The following is a 25,414-nucleotide window of genomic DNA, read 5'->3' on the forward strand; positions in this document are numbered from 1 at the left end:
TTAGTCTGAAAGAAAAAGGAGGCATACATAAGATTTACGAAACTGAAGACAGACAGCGTCCTTGAAAAATACAAAGATAGAAGGAAATAACTCAACAAAGTTTTTTGAGGGCTAAATTGGCTATTAAATGTCTTTGGCAAACAGGATAAAGGAAAATCCCAAGGCATTTTGCACATATTTATAAGAAGGAAAAGGGTAGCTCGGGAAAGGTTAGGTCCACTCAAGAGCAAAGGAGGGAATCTATGCGTGAGATCCTTAATGAATACTTTGCATTGATATTCGCTAAGGAGATGGATGTGGTGGATGGTGTGTCTCGGGAGGCCATAAGACCATAAGACATAGTTAGACCTAGTAGACCAAGTCTGCTCCTCCATTCAATCATGGCTGATAGGTTTCTCATCCCCATTCTCCCTCCTTCTCCCCATAACCCTTGATCCTTTTGACAATCAAGAACCTATCTATCTCCATCTTAAATACACTCAATGACCTGGCCTCCACAGCCTTCTGTGGCAGTGAATTCCATAGGTTCACCACTTTCTGGCTGAAGAAGTTTCTCCTTATCCCCGTGCTAAAAGGTCTTCCCTTTACCCTAAGGCTGTGCCCTCGGGTCCCTAGTCTCTTCTACCAATGGAAATATCTTCCCAACATCCACTCTGTCCAGACTGTTCAGTATTCTATATGTTCCAGTTAGATCCTCCCATGTGCTTCTAAACTCCATCAAGTATAGACCTAGAGTACTCAAATGTTCCTCATATGTTAAGCTTCTCATTCCTGGGATAATTATCCTGAACCTCCTCTGAACCCGTTCTAGGGACAATACATCCTTCCTGAGATATGGGGCGCAAAGCTGAGCACAATGTTCCTAATGTGGTCTGACCAGAGCATTATAGAGCCTCAGAAGTACATCCCTGCCTTTATATTCAAGTCCTCACAAAATAAATGCCATCATTATGTTTGTCTTCCTAACTACTGACTCAACCTGCAAGTTTAAAGTTTGTGCGAAGATTTGTAGCTTGGGTGCTCGTTGTTGTGGTTCTGTTCGCCGAGTTGTAAGTTTTTGTTGCAAACGTTTCGTCCCTTGGCTAGGCGACATCATCAGTGCTTGGGAGCCTGCTGCGAAGCGCTTCTTTGATGTTTCCTCCGGTGTTTATAGTGGTTTGTCCCTGCCGCTTCCGGTTGTCAGTTTCAGCTGTCCGCTGTAGTGGTTGGTATATTGGGTCCCGGTCGATGTGTTTGTTGATGGAGTTTGTGGATGAATGCCATGCCTCTAGGAATTCCCTGGCTGTTCTGTCTGGCTTGCCCTATGATAGTAATTTTGTCCCAGTCGAATTCATGTTGCTTGTCTGCATCAACTAGCCACGAAACGACACGACCAGCTATCCTTAGTAGCCACACACGCAGACAACAAGCAACATGAATTCGACTGGGACAACACTACTATCATAGGGCAAGCCAGGCAGAGAACAGCCAGGGAATTCCTAGAGTCATGGCATTCATCCACAAACTCCATCAACAAACACATCGACCTGGACCCAATATACCAACCACTACAGCGGACAGCTGAAACTGACAACCGGAAGCGGCAGGGACAGACCACTATAAACACCGGAGGAAATATCAAAGAAGCGCTTCGCAGGAGGCTCCCAAGCACTGATGATGTCGCCTAGCCAGGGGGCGAAACATTTGCAACAAAAACTTCCAGCTCGGCGAACAGAACCATAGCAACGAGCACCCGAGCTACAAATCTTCGCACAAACTTTGAAAAGGTTACAAGGTGTGGAAGAAGGTGAAAGGACTGCAAGAGAGTGGGAGAGGAAACTGAATGAATAGTGGGGGAGAAGGAAGATGCAAGTATAGTGAGCAGAGGAGGAAGATGTGGGAGGTGTAGGGAATGGGCTGCAAAAGGGTGCAAGAAGCAACCGCAAAAAAATGACATTGGAGGCTGCTGGGGGAACAGAGGAAGGAAAAGACTGCAAATGACTGCGGAGAAGGACACTGCAATAGGTATGGGGAGAGAGAAGGGGAAGAGGGAAACTGAGAGGGAGGCTGCACTGGAAGAGGGTAGGAGGAGGTTAGATGCGGGATATGGACTGTGAAGGAAAGAAAGCACTTTTAAACCTATCAACAAAAAAAAGTCAACTGAGAATCAGGGAGACTTGCAATCTCTGAGGAATCAACTCTTTGCAAATGAATGTGCCATTTCCAGTTTAAAACTGAACCGGTTCAGGAGCTACCAAATGGATAAAGTAGTGGATGCTACTGAAATGAACATTTTGTATCAAATGTTATTTACTATTTTTAAATCTGAGTTCAGGATTTGAGATACAATTTTAAAAAGGGTAGTAAATGCTGATTAAAATGTTCCAGCTTAGTGTATATACGAGGAAAAATCATACGTGCAACCTCACCAGTCTGTCAAAGGTATATTTAGGATGATTTTTTTGTCTGTACAAGTGTGTCACAGTGATGGTAGCATCTGTTAGTTTCGCAAGACCATGGATCTGTGCCTGAGAAGTCTTGTTTCAATCTTTGTTGGTACAGCAGCGTCTGTTGTGGCTGTAGAGGTCCACACGGTAGTTACAGTCACAGCTACTGCAACTTGAAGGCGCTGTTCTCCAGTGTTGTCTTGGTGCAGTTTGTTGGGTGGGTTCGCTTTTTTCAGCAACAGGCTCAGCTTTTCTTCTCTTTTTAGACCGCTGCGTAATTCCAGCCTTCAGCAAGAACGATTGCTTGCAATGTCTTCCCACCTCTCGACGTTCATGCTCAGTGACTTCATGTCTCTCTTACAGACATCTTTGAAATGAAGATGGGGCCGCCCTTGTGCCAAGTGTGTCAATTAATTTGAAAAAGTTGTTTTTAAACTGTGGGTGCTTTTAAACAATTTAAATATTGTAGTACCTATTGTTGTTGCTTTCCTTGTGTTGTGGATTGAAATTTAATAAGATTTGGCTATTATTGAGGATATTAATGAATTTTTCTAACACTGTTTCTGAGTGAGCCTAAATCCCATCAATACCATCACAGAGGACATTGTTACGATGCGACTACATCACCAAATAAATGAGACAGTAATAATGAAAAAGGAGCTCTGAAAACTAAAAAGTAGCCCTTGAGAAAGGAGCCTTTGGATTAAGGCATTTTGTACCTGGTTTGAATCACACAAAAACCTGAGGACAATAAGTAACAGGCAGTTCATCTACAGAAGCAATAAGAGATTAAGAACATCTACCAAAAGCTCATTATGCAAAATGGTGCTGAAGATTCCACTATAAGTTTCAATGGCATCTTGATAGCTTTGATAATGGGAGACCAAAACACCTTCATTAAAATGGAGCATTCCTATGGGGTACCAAGTTAGCTATCGTGTGATTGTAACTCCCACTTGTGATCATAAGCTTGTACATTGATTTCAAAAGAGAGTAAAATCAAGATGGCCTGCAGAATATAACAATAGTCAGTCTCTCCCAACATTTTTTGTTAAGTTCAGATCCCATCTAGGTCATAAATTCAAATCCATCATAGAGAAAGAGAATTGGGGAAAAAAGGAATTTAAATGTATTAGCACACACTTTGGAAAAGGAATGACCACAATTTAAAATGTAATTTCTTCAGAAGGACAACCAACTTACATTTGGCACACCTGCATCATAATTTCACGTTCAAAATAACTTTGAAAAATATGATTCTTTTTTGCAAGGTTTGTAGCTCAGGTTGAGGTGTAGGTTTGCTCGCTGAGCTGTAGGTTTGATATCCAGACATTTCATTACCTGACTAGGTAACATCATCAGTGGCGACCTCCAAGTGAAGCGAAGCTGTTGCCTCCTGCTTTCTATTTATAGGTTTGTCTTGGATGGGGTTCCTGGGGTTTGTGGTAATGTCATTTCCTGTTCGTTTTCTGAGGGGCTGATAGATGGTATCTAGATCTATGTGTTTGTTTATAGCTAGCCACAAAAAGACACGACCCTCTCTCCCTCGCAGCCCTACACACGGATGAAAAAAACCACCATTTCGACTGGGACAACACATCTATCCTGAGACAGGCTAAGCAAAGACATGCCAGAGAATTCCTAGAGGCCTGGCACTCCAACAACAATGCCATAAACAAACACATAGATCTAGATACCATCTATCAACCCCTCAGAAAACGAACAGGAAATGACATCACCACAAACCCCAGGAACCCCATCCAGGACAAACATATAAATAGAAAGGAGGAGACAACAGCTTCGCTTCACTTGGAGGTCGCCACTGATGATGTTACCTAGTCAGGTAATGAAACGTCTGGATATCAAACCTACAGCTCAGCAAGCAAACCCACACCTTAAATGATTCTTTTTATTTATGGAGCTCAGCGTTTTTTCAATTTCACCTCCCCTACTCTATAACTTGTTCTGTCTTAAATGCCAGTGTGTGCATGTGCATATGCTACAAGACTTGGGAATGATTTTTACCTCTTTACCTTTCATTTTGCTTGAGGGGGCTAAGAGGTTGCTTTGTTTATTTCTTCATATAGCTATACACTTATCAAATACACTTTAAAATTCTTTTATTTTTAATTCAAACAATGTTGTATCCAACATTAGACTTGTGAAGAGAGAAATTTATTCTCCCTTGAGAACTTGGTCAACCAACCAAAATTTTTTTTAAAACTTACTTCTCTGATGCCATCTGTGTCTTCTTAAGGATGTTTAAATTACGATCTCATGGTAGAAGTTTCAAAAACAAAAACAAAGCGGTTCTGGCAGCATTTCTGGAGACAAATCAGAGTTAACATTTTGGGTCCAGTGACCCTTCTTCAGAACTGAGAAGTTTTGAAACGTTTGATCATTATGTGCTCCTTGGATGTATACCACTGCATCTTGTGATTCACATATCAAGTGGCGATGAATGTCCCTGTTAATTTGCTTTGAACTAAAATTGTTATTACAGGGGTTGCCTGAATTACGAATGCTCGGATATACAAATACGATCACATATATTGAGTTTAAAGATCTGACAAGCAAACATTTCCTGTTCTTACAGACAGCTGCTTTCCACTGTCTTGCATTGTGTTCCAACTTGCGTATAATTCAACTTGTGAATAAAATCTAGCACAGAACTAGCTTGCAACCCAGGGACTGCCTGTACTAACTGATATAGCTAATCTGATGAAGGAATAATCAACTAATAAGAGTTAACCTCAACCATTTCCAATTATTAAATGCAAATTTGGCCAATCCATACAAGGGAAAAATACTGGATTAATCAACCTAATTTCTAGGACTCAGGGATCAGAAATATGATTTCTACTGCCATTGTTAATCTACACCTTATTCATGTTAAGCAGTAAAGGAAAGCCCTTTAACACTTTAGGTATCTGGATATTCACTTGCTATTTTCTTTAAGATTTCTCGGTAGTTTTCCTTTATACTCAAATTCTTTCTCCTGAATAATTTTTAACTCATTTTTTTTTACATTCCGACCAATCACCTGAGCTGCAATTTTCTCCTTAAGTTTGATGCTTTCCTTGACTTCTTTAGTTAACCACAGATGAGTCCTCTTCTTCAAATGTTTATCATAGGAATGCACTTATTCTGAGTATTATTCCCTTAAATGCTTGCCACTACACCTCTATTGATCTATCTCCAAGTCTAGTATATCAATACACTTCAGCTAGCTTAGCTTTCATGTCCACACAATTACCCTTACTTAAGTTTACACGTTTTAAATTTAATTTTCTCTGTTTCAAGATGGATGCAAAATTCATTCATATTATGGTGCTTAGTACAGCCTTTACCCTGAGGTCATAAAATAGTCCCATCACATTATATAAAACTAAGTCTAATCTAACCGTCTGGTTGGTTCCAGAAAGTTTCTTGGTGGAGCACAACCCTAAAAGCATTTTTTGAGCTCATTATGCAGACTATTACAGTTAATCTGATTTTTCCAGTTTGTATATAGACTATGTCATCCATGATTATTGACATCACCTTATTACAAGACCTCAAGATTTTGTTTTATATATTTTACCCTACATTATGATGACTGTGAAGAGGACCGTAGACCACTTCCACTAGTAACTTTTTTTCATAAGACCATTTGACCATGAGACATAGGAGCAGAAATTAGGCCATTCAGCCCATCAAGTAGGTTCCATTATTCAACCATGGCTGATTAGTTTCTCAACTCCATTCTCCCACTTTCTCTCCAGAACTCTTGATCCTCTTGACAATCAAGAACTTATCTATCTCTGTCTAAAATACTCAATGTGCTTACCTCCACAGCTTTTTGTAGCAATGAATTCCATAGATTCGCCATTCTCTGGCTGAAGACATTTCTGCTTAACTCTGTTCTAAAAGATCTTCCCTTTACTCTAAGGCTATGCCCTCAGGTCCTAGTGTCTCCTGCCAATGCAAACATCTTCTCAACATCCACTCTGTCCAGGCCATTAAGTATTCTGTAAGTTTCAATTAGATTTCCCCCCTTCCTTCTAAATTCCATCGAGTATAAACCCAGAGTCCTCAAACAATCCTCATATGTTAAGCTTTTCATTCCTGGGATCAATCTCATGAACTTCCTCTGAACACGGTCCAGGGCCAGTACATCCTTCCTGAGATATGGGACCCAAATCTGCGCACAATACTCCAAACGTAGCCTGACCAGAGCCTCAGAAGTACATCCCTGCCTTTATCTTCAAGTCTCTCAAAATAAATGCCATTATTGCATTTGCCTTCCTACTACTGACTCAATCTGCAAGTTTACCTTGAGATAATCCTGGACTAGAACTCACAAGTCTCTTTGCACTTCAGATTTCTGGATTTTCTCCCCATTTAGAAAATAATCCATGCCTTTATTCTTCCTACCAAAGTGTATGACCTCTCACTTTTCCATGTTGTACTCCATCTGCCACTTCTTTGTCCACTCTCCTAATCTGTCCAAATCTTTCTGCAGCCTTCCCGCCTCCTCAATGTTACCTGTCCCTATACCTGTCTTTGAATTGTATGCAAACTTAGCCAGAATGCCCTCAGTACCTTTATCTAAATCATTAATATATAAAACATTCTATTCCTCATCTCCATTCAGACCGATTCGACATCCTGGTCTCGTAAACCAAGGTAATATCACTGCAAGTTTCTCTTCAGTCATAACTGAATGTTTCCCCTGTCTAAGCTGCAAGAAAGGAACTTAGCCCGTTTACATAGTAATACCCAGTTACGGCTAATTACATACAAAATTAGATGTTTTTAAAAATTCAGAACAAAATTAATAATTTAAATTTCCAATCACCAAACTCTCAGGTTTGCACTCAATTTTCACAGCTGTATTCATTTGACTCATCAACTGTTATGGCCAGGTGCAGATAGATGATTTGGCTTCCCTTTTTTAATTCCTCCTTGGTTAGTCATAATAAATATTTGTATTTATTTTTTAGCATGTATCACATGCCAATTAAAAATGTGGTTAAATGCATCAAAATGAAAAAGAAAATTACAAGTTTTTCTTCGGTGAAAGAAAAAGGAATATTATTACCTGATGCTTAAAAATGTAATAAAAACGTAACATCAAATATATGTAACAAGTTTAAAATGGGAAGCATGTCTAGCAGGGATAGCAAGTACACAAAATATATAAAGTCTTTAAACTCCTTAAGGTGTTAGATTTTTAACCTGAGACCACAGTTGTTTAATTGAGGATTGGTGATATTTGCAGACATCTTTGAGTTCTCAATAACTGATTGATACCCAAATTTGCTTTTTCACTGGACAATGTCTTCTGAGAAAAAGATCAAACGTCTTTCAGTCAATGTTGTTACCAATTCATATTCATTCTCTCTCCTGTGCTGTTAAAAAGCAACTGATGAAACGTAGTTGTAGGTATTCCAAAGTCTGTCTTCATTGTCTTTATAAGCTGGCAAATGGACATCGGAAAATTAAGAAATGAATAATCGCCAATGTCAAATTAAAACAAGAGATGCAGATCTGAGTTTCTTGACTGAGTATTTTTCTTCAGTTCTGAGGAAGGGTCACTGGAACATTAACTCTGTTTTCTCTCCATAAATGCTGCTAGATCTGTTGAGTTTCTCCAGTAATTTATTTTGGTGTTTCTTGACTCCTGACATAGTCACCTCACTTAATTGTCTTTAGATAAAATGATAATGTCAGTGCAGGTGGTTTTATTTACTCCACATTAGTCTCATAAACCTGCCTCAATTTGTGGTCATTTTAGCTCAGTTTGGTTTTTTCAAATTTTCATAGAAGATGTCAGATATAACAATCAGATAACAGAAGTTAAAATTTGATAGCCACCATTTACTACGACTGTAACAAAATGATGAAAACAGATTTTCAGTGCAACATCAGTGAAAAAGGATTGCAGCAACCCTTAAATAAAAGCAAAATACAATGAATGCTGGAAATCATAAATGAAAACAGAAAAAGGGATGGCACGGTGGCACAGTGGTTAGCACTGCTGCCTCACAGCGCCAGAGACCCGGGTTCAATTCCCATCTTGGGCAACTGTCTGTGTGGAGTTTGCACATTCTCTGTGTCTGCGTGAGTTTCCTCCGGTGGTCCAGTTTCCTCCCACAGTCCAAAGATGTGCATGTGAATTGGCCATGCTAAATTGCCCGTAGTGTTGGGTGCATTAGTCAGGGGTAAATGTAGGGGAACGGGTCTGGGTGGGTTGCTCTTTGGAGGGTCGGTGTGGACTTGTTGGGCCACACTGTAGGGAATCGAATCTAATCTAATCTAAAAAAAACACAGGAGAAACTCAGCAGGCTTGGCTGCAGCTGTGGAAAGAGAAACAGAGTTAACATTTCATGTCCGACATGACTCTCCTTCGAAGCTGAAGTTCCAGTTCTGAAGAAGCCATATCAGACCCAAAATGTTCACTCTGTTTCTCTCTCCATGGATGCTACTAGACCTGCTGAGTGTCTCCAGCATTTTTTGATTTTCTTGGAGCAACACTTATTCATTTCCAGCCAATTTTTAAAATGTAAATTGGATGATGTGATGTTCAAACTGATAAAGAGAGGCTGGCTGTTTCTATACCTGTGAATATTTTAATCAATATTTGTTTGGGAGAGACAAAGTGACAGTGGATTTTACCACAAGCCATTTCGAATCACATTGATCAAACTAGTACTTACCTGCACTAAAGCATCTGCAAAGAACGTTGTTAGCAGAGACATCATCTACACATTACATGCAAGCAAGATAAACAAATGTACATTGTCAATGTGCTGTCAAGACTAGCACCCTACACTAAGGAAGCTAAGGATGCTCAAACTGTGTGAAACCTGCCATGAGAAACAAGAGCTGAAAATGTGTTGCTGGAAAAGCGCAGCAAGTCAGGCAGCATCCAAGGAACAGGAAAATCGACATTTCGGGCATAAGCCCTTGCCTTCCTTGAAGAAGCTCTCTTCCTCTGATCTCCAGCATCTGCAGTCCTCACTTTCTCCATGAGAAACAAGAGCTCAACATGCTCCAGATATCATCAATCTAGCAAAAACATTTACTCTGAAAGACATTGCCTTGCCCAAATCAATTACAGTAGAAGTAACTCTCCAAATGCTTCAGGAAATGGTGCTAAAAGGATAGTTTGAAATCAAGGACAGTGAAACATGGTGGCTCAGTGGTTAGCACTGCTGCCTCACAGTCCCTGGGTGATCCCAGCCTCAGGCAACTGTCTGTGTGGAGTTTGAACACTCCACCCGAAACATTTCTCTCTAAAGATTCTGCCATATCTGCTGAGCTTTTCCAGCAATTTCTGTTTTCATTTCTGATTTACAGCACCCATCGTTTGTTCGGTTTTTATGTGGTACTATCTACATTTGGCCAGTCATGTAGTAAGTAACATTGGTGCCACACAGGTGCAGTGTTCTAGAGGGCAGTTCACACCAACCTCTCAAGGATGGGCAAGAAATAAAAATCAAAAGAACTGTGGATGCTATAAATCAGAGAGAAAAAACAGGAAAAAGCTCCGCAGGTCAGGCAGCATCTGTGGACAGAAATCAGAGTTAACATTTTGGGTCCGGTGACCCATCCCCAAGAAATATTAAGACCACATCCCCTGACTGAATTAAAAACATTGGGTAACAACAACAGCAAATGATAGCATATACAATTCGTATTTTTTCTGGAGAATGGGGAATGTTCCAATAAATTCAGTTGTATTTGGGTACAGGTCGCTTTGCTGCGAGTGTGGTTGGGTGTGTGTATGTAGTTTGTGTCGGCCACACAAATAGATCATTTGAAACATTATATTGAATGGAGCACATGAGGAAAGACTGGTGTGGACAAGAGACGCTAGCACGGGCGTGTTGGACCGAATGGCCTGTTTCTGCGGTGAATGTCCTCTACAAATCCCAGCCGGTTTACCACCTCTCCAGTTGTGAAACAGCCTGAGGGAATAGGACACCATCCCCTGAAAATAAAACACAGACCAAACCACTCACTCTTCTCGCCTGCCCAAAGGTTGTTTCCGTCTCTAACCGAATCGCTGACAGGCCACGCGCACGCATGCGCCATTTCGCTTGCCCCAACCACCCACGTGACCACCACGCCCGCGCGCCTCCCCCACCCACGTGACCCCGCCCGCGCGCCTCACCCACCCACGTGACCACGCCGGCGCGCCTCACCCACCCACGTGACCACGCCGGCGCGCCTCCTCCCGGGAACGGCTCAACCGCCCGAGCGTTGTCGCCGCTTGTTGGCGTCAGCAGTGGCGTCATCATTCGTCGCAGGGAGGAGGGGGCGATGAGCGCACAGGGACGGAAGTTGGATTTTGTCCAGGTTGGGAACATCAACTCACTCAAGGGGATGGTGGAGTGGTGTTTGTGTGAACGTGGAGGCGACTTGACAGTTAGACCACAGCGCAGGGAGTTCCCGCTCTGTGCGTCTATTGTTGGTTTTCCCTCGTTCAGCTGATGGTCTCCTGAATTCATGGCGAGGGTTAGAGTTTGGGAAGTCAGTGCTTTCGTTCAGAATGGGGTTTTCCAATAAATAAAATTGACATTTTGGAAGAGAAAGTCTCTCTGCAGTCAGTTAGATGAAGAAAAGCAAGGATAGATATGTGATCTTGTTTTAAAATGCCATACATACATTAACATTTCTGAAGTTGTTATACCGGTCTCAAAGCGTTAACTCTTTCTGTTTGTATAGATGCTGCCAGTCCTTAGTGTCTGCAACAATTTTTGCATTTGTTTCATTTTTTCAAATTGTTTCCTCCCAATTGGTGAACAATCTATCTTCGAGTCTCTCAGGAGTGGACTAAGTTCAAAGTACTAACTAACTTCAGTGATTACTCATCTATTTTTATTTAATATGATTGTTTTTAAAGCCTAAGTGTTAACCCTTTGGAGTTGCTCTTGGCCTTTGCAAATCAGAATGAGCATGGGAGATACCATGAGATCAACAACTGAAAAAAATAAATTAGAAACGGTATTAACGTTGGAGTGCTATGAAACCTAGATATTAGGGAGATGTATCCAAAACTGTAGGGAGTTGACTACTCCTCCACAAAAGAGTCTGCAATGCAGAGCCAAACATACCATGAAAGGAAAATACTGCAGGTCATGGAAATCAAACACACAACAATATGCTGAAATATAAACCAGGCCTGGCTGCACCTCAGGAGAGAGAGGAGGAGTAAATGTTTCAGATTGATGTGTTTTATTAGATGTTCAGATAAAAGGTCATTGATCTAAAATGTTACCTCCTGTGCTCTCCACAAATGTTGCCAGACCTTCCAAAACTTGGAAAAAATAAAACTGTTGCATTAAGTAATGTTAACTATTAAACTCTCCAGAGGAAACACTTGAGTAAATCATGTCAGATTAAAACATTTTAAGGGCTTTTAGGAGCCTGAGGATTAAAATAGAATATCTCGTCAGTTTAGGTGTGTATTGGTCAGACTTTAATTTGATTTATTATTGCCACATGAACTGAGATACAGAGAAAAGTATTGTTTTGTGTGCTAACCAGACAAATCGTACCTTAACTAAGTACATCAGGGTAATAGAATACCACATTTACTATTACAGCTACAGGAAAGATACAAACAAAGATCATTTCTAATACATGAAAGGTCAATTCATAAGTCTGATAACAGTGGGGAAGAAGCTGTTCTTAAATCTGTTGGTACATGTTTTCAAATTTTTGTGTCTTCTATCCAATAGAATAGTGTAACCGTGGTAGGAAGCATCTTTGATTGTGTTGGCTGCTTTCCTGAGGCAGTGAGAAGTGTAGACAGAGTCACTGGATGGAAGGCTGGTTTTCATGATGGACTGAGCTGCGTTCACAATTCTCTGTAATTTCTTGCAGTCTTAGGCAGAGTAGTTGCCATACCAAGCTGCCATGTAGGATACTTTCTGTGGTGCATCAATAAACATTGATGAGTCATGGTGGACATGCTGAATTACCTTAGATTTCTGAGGAAGCAGAGGTGTTGCTGTGCCTTCTTGACTGTAGCATTGACGTGGATGGACCAGGATAAATTGTTGGTGATGTTTTTTCCGAGGAACTTGAAACTTTTGACCACCTCCATGTCAGTACCACTAATGCAGATTGTAGTTTCTGACCCGTTTCATTAGTGATTCAAGGTGTGAATATGCAGATGTTAAATTGTTTTTGTATGGCTCAGAGGATTTGGGAGCCTCACAAATATCATCTCTACTCCTGATGGAGTCCTCCCCCTAAGGAATTATAAGATTCTAACATGTTTCCATGACTAGGTCAGGAACTGCTTGCATTTGTGTCCCATAGTACTTTTGAATGAACTAAAATGCTCTAACACTCTTTACAAGAGTGTTATCAAGCAATGTGTGGCACAGAACCTATTTGAATGAAGGACCAAAAGCTTAGGTTTTAAGGAGTGTCTTAAAGAAAGAAAGCAAGATGGGGGAATTTGCTGCGTTTAGGCCCTAAATGAGCAGAGTGAAATTTGTTTGAATCTGTAGAATTGGAAAGCTCTCAATTATGGAGAGGCAAGCCTGGAGGAATTTAATAATAAGGATGTGCATTTTAAAACTAAGATGTTGCAGGTTTGGGAACTAATGGAGATCAGCAACAAAGCCATAATAGGTGAGATGAGCCATGATTGTAGTGGATTGTGGAGCAGGCTCGAGGGGCTAAATCTCCTACTCCTGGTCTTAGTTTTTAATATTCTTATGCAATTTTGTGAGAGTTAAGATCTGGACAGTAATGTTTGGATGAACATTATATTGGGTCTCTTCCACAGTGAAGCTTTTGTTTTGCAGCAACTAAGATTTTCGGCAAAGTATCGCCGACTTTTACTGAAAAATATATAGAATGCAAAATAGTGCTGAAATGTGTTTCTTAATTAATGTTGCAGTCTTCAAATTCTGCTAAGTACATGTTTCCTGTGTTATTCGCAGTTTGAAGAAGTTTAGGTATGAAAGCTTGCTGATGGAGATTATTAGTCAAATATAGTAAAGTTTTGAAACTTGAATGCACATCATAAATCTAACTTTAAATTCTTAAAGAAGGATGGGTGATTTGAAACAGCGGTACAGTGGTAATGTCTCTGGACCAGTGATCCAGAGACCCAAGCTAATCATTTTATTTTGAGGTGAAGTAATGAATGGGGAAAGAAAGAGAGGCTACAAGAGGTATGGAGTGACTGGAGCAGGATGCAAAAGCAGAGGCTGCAAAAGGGAGTGCAGTAGATAGTGGTTGCAATCAACAACAAAAAACTGGAAACCGAAAGAACTTGAAATTGCCAACTGCCATGCAAATGAATATGGAATTCATAGTTTAAAACTGTATAAGTTCAGAAGATATTTTATGGACAAATATTGGAATGGATGCAGTAATAATGAACATTTGTGTCAATTGTTAAATTTAACTTTCATGTTGCGATTTGTGATGCAGTAAAGTGAGTAACCACAGCCTGTTTAATATGATCCAATGCATTAACTCTGACCTTTCCAGTAGTCTACAGGTTTGTTCAGAGTGATAGCATTTTGTCTGTACAGTGGACATTAGTTCTTTTGGAAAAAAAAATTCTTATTAACTTATGCCTGTTTAGTTCCAATTTAGTACAGTGTAGACAATTAATGCTTTTGTTGTATTGTGCTTTTGTTCTGTGGAGGATCGATAATTATTGAAGATTCATATAAAAGAATATGAAAAACAAATTATACAATACTGCACTTTTTTTCTAATGTTAACAGGAGCATGGTCTTGGGGGCTATGATTCCGAATTCAGTGAGGATGAAAATGACAGTGAGACGTCCAACTGTAAAAGTCGAAGGTACAATGTAATTCTGGTTAAAATTGAACGTATATAAGAAACGTATTTCATGAGTTTATTTTAATTTGTGAATTAAACAATTATAATTAGTTGTTGTAAGCCTCGTTATTTTGTTTTGAATTGAAATTGTAGCTTTTGGTCATAACAATACACTTGCAAAAACTATTTTTACATAGAAGACATTTTCTTGACCACCAAATGATGGCTGAAACATAACTGAATTAAAACCATACAAAAGAAAGAAACAGTGAGTGCTACCTGGATAGTAGTTTACAACATACTTTCTGTCAAATAGCATTAAAGTAATGTCCTCCAATCTTCAAGTCTTAGAACTCTCCCACAGTTTGGAAGCAGCCATTCGGCCCATCAAGTCTATACCAACCCTCCAAAGAGCATTCCACCCAGGCCCACTCCTTTATGATATCCCTGTAACCATATATTTCCTATGGCTAGCCTGAACATCCCTGGACACTGGACAATTTAGTATCAGTTAGGTCAATCCACTTAACCTGCACATCTTTGGGGTGGGGGCAGGGAAAGCCAGAGCACCCGGAGGGAAGCCCATGCAGATATGGGAAGAATGTGCAAACTCCACACAGACTCCGAGGCTGGAATTGAACCCGGGTACCTGGTGCAGAGAGGCAGCAGTGCTAACCACTGAGTCACTGTGCTTCAGCAGTATGGCACAATAAATTTCAGCATTGACAGAAGATGAGAAACAATAAAAAAGAGGAGTAACAGATCAGTGAAGGAAGATATGATGAAGAAAAGCTATGAAGTAAACAAGCTGTGAAGTGTATTTACTGCCGAGGGAATAAGGAGAGAAAGAATGATGGACAAATGCTGTTCAAGTCAAGAAAGAAAGGGGAAAGTCCTTTTGACACAGAGCTGAGTTTGAAGTTTAAAAAGGGAGACATATATTTCATATCTGACACCAATCAGGAAAGAATACACTTGATCTTTCGGCACATATTTGATCTCCTATCACATGCGTAGTTTCCATCATTGTAATGACATTGTAGTGTTCTCATTGTCCACTTGTCATGAGCTCTTACTATTTTGTTGGCCATCTCAATTGTGCAAATGGAGTCAACGGTGGGGAGGACTTAGATGGGGTCATTTAGCAACATGACAAGTGTTCGAGAGTTGGCTAATAAAGAGGGAAGTTGAACAGAAGGTGGCAAGCTCTTTATAGGGGCTGGTGAGCACAAGGTAGTGAGAACAATATTCCTTTCTGGTTGAGTTCAGTCTGTCCCATGTTCAGCCATTGCTTGAATGCTGCTGAAAGTAATGTTACCAGCATCACAATTCCATGTATGTGGTGTACTTTTTGGAATTACAATTTTAGCAAGTATGTTTTAGCAAGCGAGTTACTCTACAGAATTAAAACTTCACCTGAAAATAGAGGGGTTTTTTTCCTATAACAATAAAAGGGGTAATTTTGGAAGAACTCATCTTTGGATGATGTTGATTGTTGAATTAAGTCAAGTAACCACACTTCAGTTTCAACACCTTATCAAGATTTTCAATACTGCAAGCTCTAAATGTTTTGTTTTTATAAAAAGGATTAATGTATTTTATAGTACAATCAATATCTGGTGTATATATAGCCTTTAATGTATTTAAAAGAAACGCAAGGCACTTATCCAGAACTTTTTCAGACAAACCTTGACACCCTGTTCTCAATAAAATAAATGATTTCTCAACTAAAAGATTATTTAAGATCCTGGAATTTATTGTGCCTTAAATATACACGAATAATTTTAACATTTACTCATGTTAAGCTTTCATTTTTATAAAGCTGCAGCTATTTAAAAAAAAGTGTCTATGATTTATCTTGAGCTTCAAAGTTTGCGTAAAGAACATCTTGAACATCTATGGGTGACACACCGCTAAGACAAGTAAAGAAACGGGAATCCTGTGCCAACCACCTAAGCGCTACCCAGGAACAACTCCGATTCCTACATGGATATCAATGAAATCAAGTACTACCACCATATGCCAGATACAGACAGCAATCAACAAACCACAAGCCAGAGAAACAGTCAGACAAAACAGTCTCAGGATAATCCAGGTTATGATTACGGAAACACACAACAAACCACTCAGGTACAGACAAGAAATTGTGCGTCAAAGATAATTAATTTCAAAAACAACCAATCAGAAGTGGACCGCGATAATCTAATAGGCCATCACCATAGGACAGAACAGGACCACATACAGAAAGAGAACGGCACTACAAGACAAAATGATTATGCTAATCAACAACAGAGAAGACAGCACAACAAACACCTGGGTAAGAAACCTCTCCAACAGACTGCTTAAGACAAAGAAAAGCTATACTAGCCAAGGGACTCAACTACAACCACAATAACAGAAATACAATAGACTTCCTAGCTGCACTAGAATGTACACTCATAATTAACGGACTAACCGAAATGACACAGCAAACAATCAGACAAACCATTGTATCCTTACTAACAAAGAAAAGACAAGTGAACAACCTCAACATCAAAAAGATGCCCTAAAAGCACTCCAAAACAACAAGAATGTAATCATAGTACCAGCAGACAAGTGCAGAATGATGGTTATTATGAACAAGATCAAATATATTCAGAAAACAGAGAAACTACTTGCAGATACCAACATTTACCTACAGAAGGAGTGGGACCCCACGCCACCTCTAAGCAATAGAGTAAGCAACACACTACGGCACTGACAAAAAAAACTGACTAATAACCAGGATTGACCGACAAAGGATGAAACCAGGAAGCAACAACACCCCAAAATTTTACAGATTACCCAAAGTACACAAATCAGACATGCCACTTCGACTCGTGGCATTCTCTGGAAGTCCATTGCATAAACAGGCACAAAAACTTCAACATTAACTAAAACATCCTATCACAGTATCCAAACACTCCACACAATCATCACAGGAATTCCTACACAACATCAAGAATGTAAACATAGACAAGGACGAAGCAATGGTCTCATTTGATGTAATGGCACTGTACACTTCAGTGACAAAACTCCAGCCACAGAGAAAATAACCAATCTCCTAGACAAGCAGAACAGATTCCATGACGGGGAACCTATTACCAAGGGCTGCATTCTCAAACTACTAGACCTGTGCTTGATGATACACTTCACATTCAACAACTATGGGCTCACCCATCCCTGGACTCCTAACAGTACCAGTGGTGTAAAGACTGGAACAAACAACTCTCCCACAAATCCACCCCAAACTCTGGATCAGATGCGTGGACGACACTTTTTGGTATCATTAAGAGAATAGAAATTGAGAAACACACTAGATTATCAACACCATGCACACAGGGATCAGACTTATGAGGGAGGGGGGAACCAACAATCAATTAGTTCTGCATGCGATGGTAGAAAGAACACAAAACGGTGAATGCGCTAGAAAAGTGTACAAGAAAACCACCCACACACACCACATCCTGAACTACAATACCAACCACCCGAACATACACAAGAGAAGCTGCATTAGGACCCTATGTAAAAGGGCTACTACACACTGCAGCACTTCTGGCCTACAAAGAGAAGAAGAAGAACACCTCGACAGAGTATTTGCCAAGAACAGATATCCCCGCAACTTCATCCACAGATGCCTAACATACAAACAACACGACGAGGGCATGCCATGAGTGAACTCACTAGCCACACTATCTTGTATAAAAAACATCTCAGAACTGACAACCTGACTTCTCTGACCACTGGAATTAATGACAACCCATAAACTGACAACCACACTCATTCAACAACTCACCAGAACAAAAGACCCTATACCCATCATGTGCAAGACAAACATAATTTACAAGGTTCCTTGCAAAGATTGCACGCAACACTATAAAGGGCAAACAGGCAGATAACTAGCAACCTGTATTCACAAACACCAACTAGCCACTAAACACTACAACCAAGTGTCCCTAGTAGCCCCACACAGATGACAAGGACTACAAATGCAACTGGGACAACACAACGATCATAGGACAAGCTAAACAGAGGACAGCCAGAGAATTTCTAGAAGCATGGCACTCATCCACAGACTCCATTAACATGCACATAGACCTAGGCCCAGTATACCGGCTACTACAACTAACAACCGCAAGCGTCGGGAGCGGAACAAAATAAATTCTAGAAGACAGTACAACAGTGCTTCACAGGAGGTTCCAAAGCACTGAAGATGTCACCTAGACGGGATGAAACATCTGTAAATCAACCTCCCAGCTTGGTGAACATACCTATGACTGTTATCTTGAGCTTAATTGTTTTCAAACTTTGCTGAAAGTGTTACATAATCAAGTTTAATATTGAGTTTAGATCGTATTTTGTTCATTTCTTCTGTACTTTATCATTAGCCTCTGTATAATAGTTAGACATATTTCCTGTTTGAATTCTAGCACAAATAAAGATGCTGCACTACTTACGAAGCCATTCCAAAAGGAAAAGTATGCCCGTGTGGCTCACAAGCAATTTGCAGCCCAAGAATGGGACAGGTAAGGATATCTCTGAAATTGTAACAAGTGGGTGTATTTGCTTTTACTTCTGAAGTTCAAGATCTACAGATTTTTAAGATTTAAAGAATAAATCTTACTGACACTTCAGTACTACACTCTTGGATGTAATCTCTTTTGAACCTTTATCTGTACAGGTGGATATGAATGATTCAGTGACACTTTATCAAAGAGAAGGGAGTTATTCTTGTATCTTGGCTAATATTAATTAGTCAACATTAGTTAAAAGAATTGATCTTATTTCTCTTTGTGAATTTGTGTGGAATGTTGGTCCCAATTTCAAGGGGTTTGGAGTACGAGAGTAAGGAAGTCTTATTATAACTGCACAAAGTGCTGGTGAGACCACATCTGGTGTACTCTGAGCAGTTGTGGTCCCATTGTTTAGAAAATATATCATTTCATTGGAGGGAGTTGAGAGAAGGTTCATTAGGATGATCCCTGGTGTGGAAGGATTGTCTTATGAGTGAAAACTAAACAGTTTGGGATTCTAGCTTTAAAAGAAAAAGACATGATCTCATTGAAACACAGGATTCTGAAGGGGTTTGACAAGGTAAACGCTGAGTGTGTTTCCCATCATGGGAAATTCTAGGACCAGAGGGCATGCTGTCAGAATAAAGGAGTGCCAATTTAAGACTGAGCAGATGAGGAATTGCTCCTGAGTCTTTGGGACTCCTTGCCACAGACAGCTGTGAGGGAAAGTCCTTATATATATTTAAGGCTGAGATAGATTGTTGATCAGCAGGAGAATCAAGATGTGGAGAAAGTGCAGCGAAGTAGATATGAGGAATGTCGGAGCAGTCATGATCCTGTTGAATGGTAGAGCAGGCTCAAGGGGCTGAACCATGTACTCCTGTCCCTATTTCTTAGGGTCTAACACAAACTGACTGTGTATTTGCTTACAAAACCACTATTACACATTTCTAAAATAACTTTTAATATGGGATGTCCTGAGAAGATCATAGGCCCAATATAAATACAAGTTTCTTTACATAATTTGTAATTTTCTTTTGTCAGGGAGGAAGCAAGAAACCGACGATTCCATCTTATTGCCATGGATGCTGTATCCTTAAACAGAGATAATATCTCAACACAAGGAAGGGTATGAGGGACAGCTTATCACAAAGAAGCTTTATTCTCAAAAGAAACCTCGAAAAATTAGTCTACAAACCAAATTTCATATTCAAACAGCAAACATAATGCTTGCCCTGAGAGTCTGGTTACTTTCTTTTCAAGGTGTACAAAAATCCGTTAAAATGCTGGGTTTAAAGCACTGCTTTTTCATTTTAGTCCGCAATTTTAAAAAGCACAAAAATAAAATGATGGTCTATACAATACAAAAACAAACACATTATGATCCTTTATAAAACACTGGTTTAGGCTTACCAGGAGTGTTGTGTCCAGTTCTAGTCACCACACTTTAGGAAAGATATGAAAGCTTTCGAGAGTATGTATAGATTTACAAGAATGCTTCCAGGGATTCACTTACATGGAAAGATCAGAGCAACTGATGTTATTTTTGTTAGAGAAGAGAAAGTTGAGAGGAGATTTAATAAAGATGTTCAGCGTCTCTCAGACAGAGCTGACTGTGAGAAATTGTTCCCATTTGAGAAGGGTTAAGAACCAGAGCGCACAGATTTAAAATGATTGGGAAAAGAATCACAGGTGACGTGAGGAATGGTATTTTTTATGAAACAAGTGTTTACAATCTAGATTGTAATCTTTAGAAGAGTGGTGGAGGCAGATTCCATTGTGAACTGAACAAAAACGGGAGTTGCTGGAAAAACTCAGTAGGTCTGGCAGCATCTGTGAAGAAGAATCAGAGTTAACATTTTAGGTCCGATGATCCTTCTGCCAGACCTACTGAGCTTTTTCCAGCAATGTCTGTTTTTGTTCCTGATTTACAACATCCACTGTTCTTCGGTTTTTAGAAAAATTAAAGGTCCACAGGGAAAGGTAAAAGAGTGGAACTAGCTATATTGCTGTTGCACTGAGTCAGTAAGGACCTGACTGACCAAATGGCCACCTTCTGTATTATAGCCATTCTCTGATTCACCATGATGGTTAAAATTGCAGATTTCCATAAACTAAACAGCAACTTGTGGAATGCATCTTGTAGCATTAGTCATACTGTACAACAGGAACAAGCCTGGTAGGCTTATCCCTCCCATCCATACCCACCATTTAATTTTTCAATTGTTCTATTAGTCCAACTTCAAAACTGATTATGTTTTAGCCAAATGGAGTAGTGGTGGCCGCAGTCATAATAAATAATGCAGATCAATAGTGTATCACTGTTGAAAGTGACCCAATGATGCTTTCATTCTAGCTCATGCTGGTTCAGGAATATTGTGGTATTCCAGTTAAAAGGATGAGCCATTTACTTGTAGGGAAAATGACATGCTTCAGAGACACAGTTTACAACAAAGAGAACATAAACAGTACTGTATATTAGTTCAGTAAAGATTGATCTGAAATGCTGTTTCAACATAATCATTATTTCTAAAGCAATTAATCAGACAGAGACCTCAATTTCAGAAATCAAATTGGTTGTTATAGCTTAATGGGGTATTAGTACTCTCATAATTCATGCTGCCATGGAGATAACGTATAGGTTTTTGGATGCTCTGAGTGCATTTATTATCTTTACCTTGATTATGACACACAAGATGACGGAGCACTGGTTTTACAATTGAAGCAAAATACTGAAGGATGCAGAAGTTGTTTTTCCAACATTGATGCAGATGTTACCTTAATGCCTGGGAATGCTGTCATTAGAAAATGAATGTACTTGTGACTTTGAATCTTAGCCTGGGGCAAAAACACTTCCAAATACTTGAGCTGCAACAAGTGGGATGAAACAGCCAATGCAAGAGGTGAAACTGATAATGTAAATGTCTCTTTCACAATCATTTACTTCTGTGTACATAATAGTAACAATTGGTAGGGTGAGAACTATAACCTTTTGTATCAAAGTTTGATAGAGATGAGGATCTCAGTGACAGTTATCATTTAATAATTTTCTCTTCACAGTTCCAATTCTGGCATTCAAATGTACCTTTTCAAAGGCTCAAATAATTTCTCCAAAACACTGTGTTGAATTTGAGATGCTTCAAACTATTTCTGAAGACCATTTATATTTTGCTTCAAAACAAATAACTGTGGAAATGTAGATTCTTCTAGATGAGTTGCGTAATCAATTGTTAACATTTGTTGGCACGATGACTCAGTGGCTAGCACTACTGCCTCACAGCACCAGGGACCCGGGTTCGATTCCAGCCTGGGGTGACTGTCTGTGTGGAGTTTGCATGTTCTCGTGGGTTTCCTCTGGGTACTCTGGTTTCCTTCTACAGTCCAAAAGATGTGCAGGTCAGGTGAATTGGCTATGCTAAATTGCCCATAGTGTGAGGTGCATTAGTCAGAGGGAAATGGGTCTGGGTAGGTTACTCTTTGGAGAGTCTGTGTGGACTGGTTGGGCCAAAGGACCTGTTTCCACACTTTGGCAATCTAATCTAATCTGATTTGAAAACTGTTGTTTACTAGATGTATTAGCTAACAATGTACTAGTATTATACTTCTTGATAGGGTGCCAACCTTATTCAGTGGCAGCATTCATGTCTGACTTTGAAGTTTACGAGTTCAAGCTCCATGTTTGTAGCGTTGTGTTGCATTCTAATTACAAATATTACACTGTTTGGCATTTGCTGCTTCCTGCAGAAATATGACATTTTTCTTAACTTTTCAAGTATTCACGACACAAAAAATACATCAATGATTACTTACTGTACTATGGTGGCTCAAAGGAAGACTTAAAACGATCAACGTAAGTAACTGAATATGTAACAACTCAGTAACCCTTTCAATATGGATAATGCTTTATTCCATCTATAGAGTATTAAATATATCTACTGATTTCCAACATGAACAATCACATTGCCAGAAAATTAAAATAAGAATAATTCATTTGTGTATAATGCTGTAGTTTAGTTGCAAATACTGCATTGTGCAATGATCTGCATTGATTCCAGTGGAGAAATTTGTAGAGTATGCAGTGCTGCTTCAACTTAACATCTGAGGAATAGCTTACCTTCGCCATAGTCACATTAATCATCATTTCTAACTTTGATCATCTATAGGCTAACATTCTGTTTTAATCTTGTTTGAATTTGTAAGCTAAGAGTGATTGCCACAAAAGGATAAATTTCAAATTTGAATACTTGATATCTCATTGACATTGCATGTAAGGTAATGTCAACAAAACCTTAACTGCCAATGTTTATAATGGTGTGCGCATCAGAAATCTTGCAGGGCTTAATTTCATTAATTTTGCAAAACAGGTGCATCATTTTCTCTACTGTGGTGCCAGTCTAAATTATTTAGTCCACTGAACATTTCTTTTCCAGGGTGAATGATAAAACAGACCTAGACGTGATAAAAGAAAACCATAGGTTTTTATGGACAGAGGATGATGAAGCCGATCTGACTTGGTAATCAGTGTTTTTCCCAAGTGCTTATGGATATTTATTGTCTTTTAATCTTTTACATTTGTTACTTTAGTTTCTGCTTATGCTTTACAACATTCTAAAGAAAATGTATGTTTTGGCTAACAAAATGTAATGGGAGTAACAAGTATTTTGTTCCACTGTTATTTCAATTGTATATAAGAACTTGTAATTGTTTAACAAAATCTGATACAGCAGCCCATCAGTTCCATGCTCAAACAGTTGTATTTGTAATTGAAATTATAGTTTACTGGTCTCTTCAAAAAAAAATCTCCTGGCATGCATGCAAACTTGACAATAATGGATACCTGTAAAATCACTCTGACCACATTTCATGTTAAACTATAAAATGGTTTATTTGTCTCACATTGAGAAAGACATTATAGAAGCTACCTTTTTATCGATAACTTTATGAATCTAATATAGATTGCTTCAGGATTCTCTGTTTAAGCTGAGCTTTCCATTAGATTTTACATGTGTAAACCTTGAAGTGTATCCTCTTTAATAATCTAGAAACATAATAGATCAGAATTGACTGTAGACATAGCCAGTATTTAATTGCATTTGCCATTTGCGCTTTCAGAAAGAGAATGTCTGGGACTTGATGTAACTTGGTTTGCAGTAGATTAAGATCTTGACTTCTTTGGAGAAGGAAGCCAATGCTTGAGTTGTACAGCTGGATATCTGCCAGCTCTAGACCAGAAAATTGAAGAAATGTCAATGTGAAGGAAGTTCTAATTTTTCATTGAAGCATATCAGTTAAAATAGTTTCCTTTCACTTTAGGGTGTACTGTATAACAATTTCTTTCATCTTCTAGGGAGAAAAAGCTGGCAAAGAAATACTACGATAAATTATTCAAAGAATATTGTATAGCTGATTTAAGCAGATACAAGTGCAATCAGGTAAGGAAATGAAAACTGTAGCACTTTTTCAACTTAATTATATTTATAAATAAATGTTCATTTGGAGATTATGGTGGCTTGGATTTTTCAATCGAATAATGGTGAGACTGTGATTTAGTGTAGTCTCTTCAGACTAGTTAATTAAGGAGCAAACAAAATTCTGAAAGATGCTGCAAATCTGAAATAGAAATACTCAGCTGGTCTGGCAGCTAATATATCCTTTACCTGTCAGTTACTTGGCCTGTTCATATAGAACCCAGTGGAGAGTACTTCATGTTTGACACTGCAGTCACAGCCTGTAGGTCCTTTGGTGACATAAATTGATTGATAGGCTTCAAAAATGCAAGCCAAACATATTATAAATGGAAACAAAGTTGAATATTGTAGAGCTTTAGATATTTAGAAAGATCAGGAGAAGTGGCAAGAATTAATGAATTAACAGTCATCTGTTTGAGACTCTGTATTAGCACAATAAAGATGGATGCCCTCAGTTCAAAAAACCAGAATGTAGAAGCACTTTGGTTGAGATGAGAAATAGTAAAGACAAGAAGTCACGTGGGAATAATGAATTGACTCCCAAATAATAACCATGCAGTTGGAGGGTAACGGAAGAAATAAGTGCGAGCTTGTCAGAAAGGTACTCTGATAATTGTGGAGAATTTTGATTCACTTATGGGCTGAAAAAAATCAGGTGGGAGTGAACTGGCAATTTAGGCTAAGAGTTCGGTCATTGGAAATGCGATAGCAGATATTTAGTGGGATATTTCAGAATACATCTGGAATAGATATCACATTTTCAGAAATAAAAATCCCAAAGGAAGAACCCACTGTTGAAACTTTATTGCTGGAACAGCACAGCAGGTCAGGCAGCATCCAGGGAACAGGAGCAGATATTTAGTGGGATATTTCAGAATACATCTGGAATAGATATCACATTTTCAGAAATAAAAATCCCAAAGGAAGAACCCACTGTATATGGTATTGACATTGGTGGGATTCTGATCACAGTTACCTAATCTAGCAGTCGACAATTTGTAGCAATTTTCTGATAGTTTATTGAGAAGCAGCGGTTTACATGGTTCATTGGTTAATTAGGCAAAAAAAGGACCCAAATCAGTCATGCATTCTAAGACGATTCAGTAAAATGGAGTAGAGGCAGCACACACTTACATCCCAGATGTCTTGCAGTCTTTCATAGTGTTGTAGGTAAATTACCAT

General features: G+C 39.2%; 1 protein-coding gene across 1 annotated transcript in view; it reads left to right on the top strand.

The window, feature by feature from the left end:
- Positions 1 to 10,629: 10,629 nt before the first annotated feature.
- fra10ac1 (FRA10A associated CGG repeat 1) overlaps positions 10,630 to 25,414 on the top strand; it is a 35,711-nt gene continuing 20,926 nt past the window's right edge. Inside the window, exons 1-7 of the mRNA XM_043712466.1 lie at positions 10,630 to 10,772; positions 14,174 to 14,253; positions 18,681 to 18,776; positions 19,809 to 19,854; positions 22,538 to 22,614; positions 23,195 to 23,278; positions 24,112 to 24,196. Of these exons, the coding sequence (XP_043568401.1) occupies positions 10,737 to 10,772; positions 14,174 to 14,253; positions 18,681 to 18,776; positions 19,809 to 19,854; positions 22,538 to 22,614; positions 23,195 to 23,278; positions 24,112 to 24,196 (504 nt within the window). The 5' untranslated portion in view covers positions 10,630 to 10,736. The remainder of the gene's footprint in view (positions 10,773 to 14,173; positions 14,254 to 18,680; positions 18,777 to 19,808; positions 19,855 to 22,537; positions 22,615 to 23,194; positions 23,279 to 24,111; positions 24,197 to 25,414) is intronic.

This window comes from Chiloscyllium plagiosum, chromosome 22, assembly GCF_004010195.1.
Source record: "Chiloscyllium plagiosum isolate BGI_BamShark_2017 chromosome 22, ASM401019v2, whole genome shotgun sequence".
NCBI classification, from domain to species: domain Eukaryota; kingdom Metazoa; phylum Chordata; class Chondrichthyes; order Orectolobiformes; family Hemiscylliidae; genus Chiloscyllium; species Chiloscyllium plagiosum.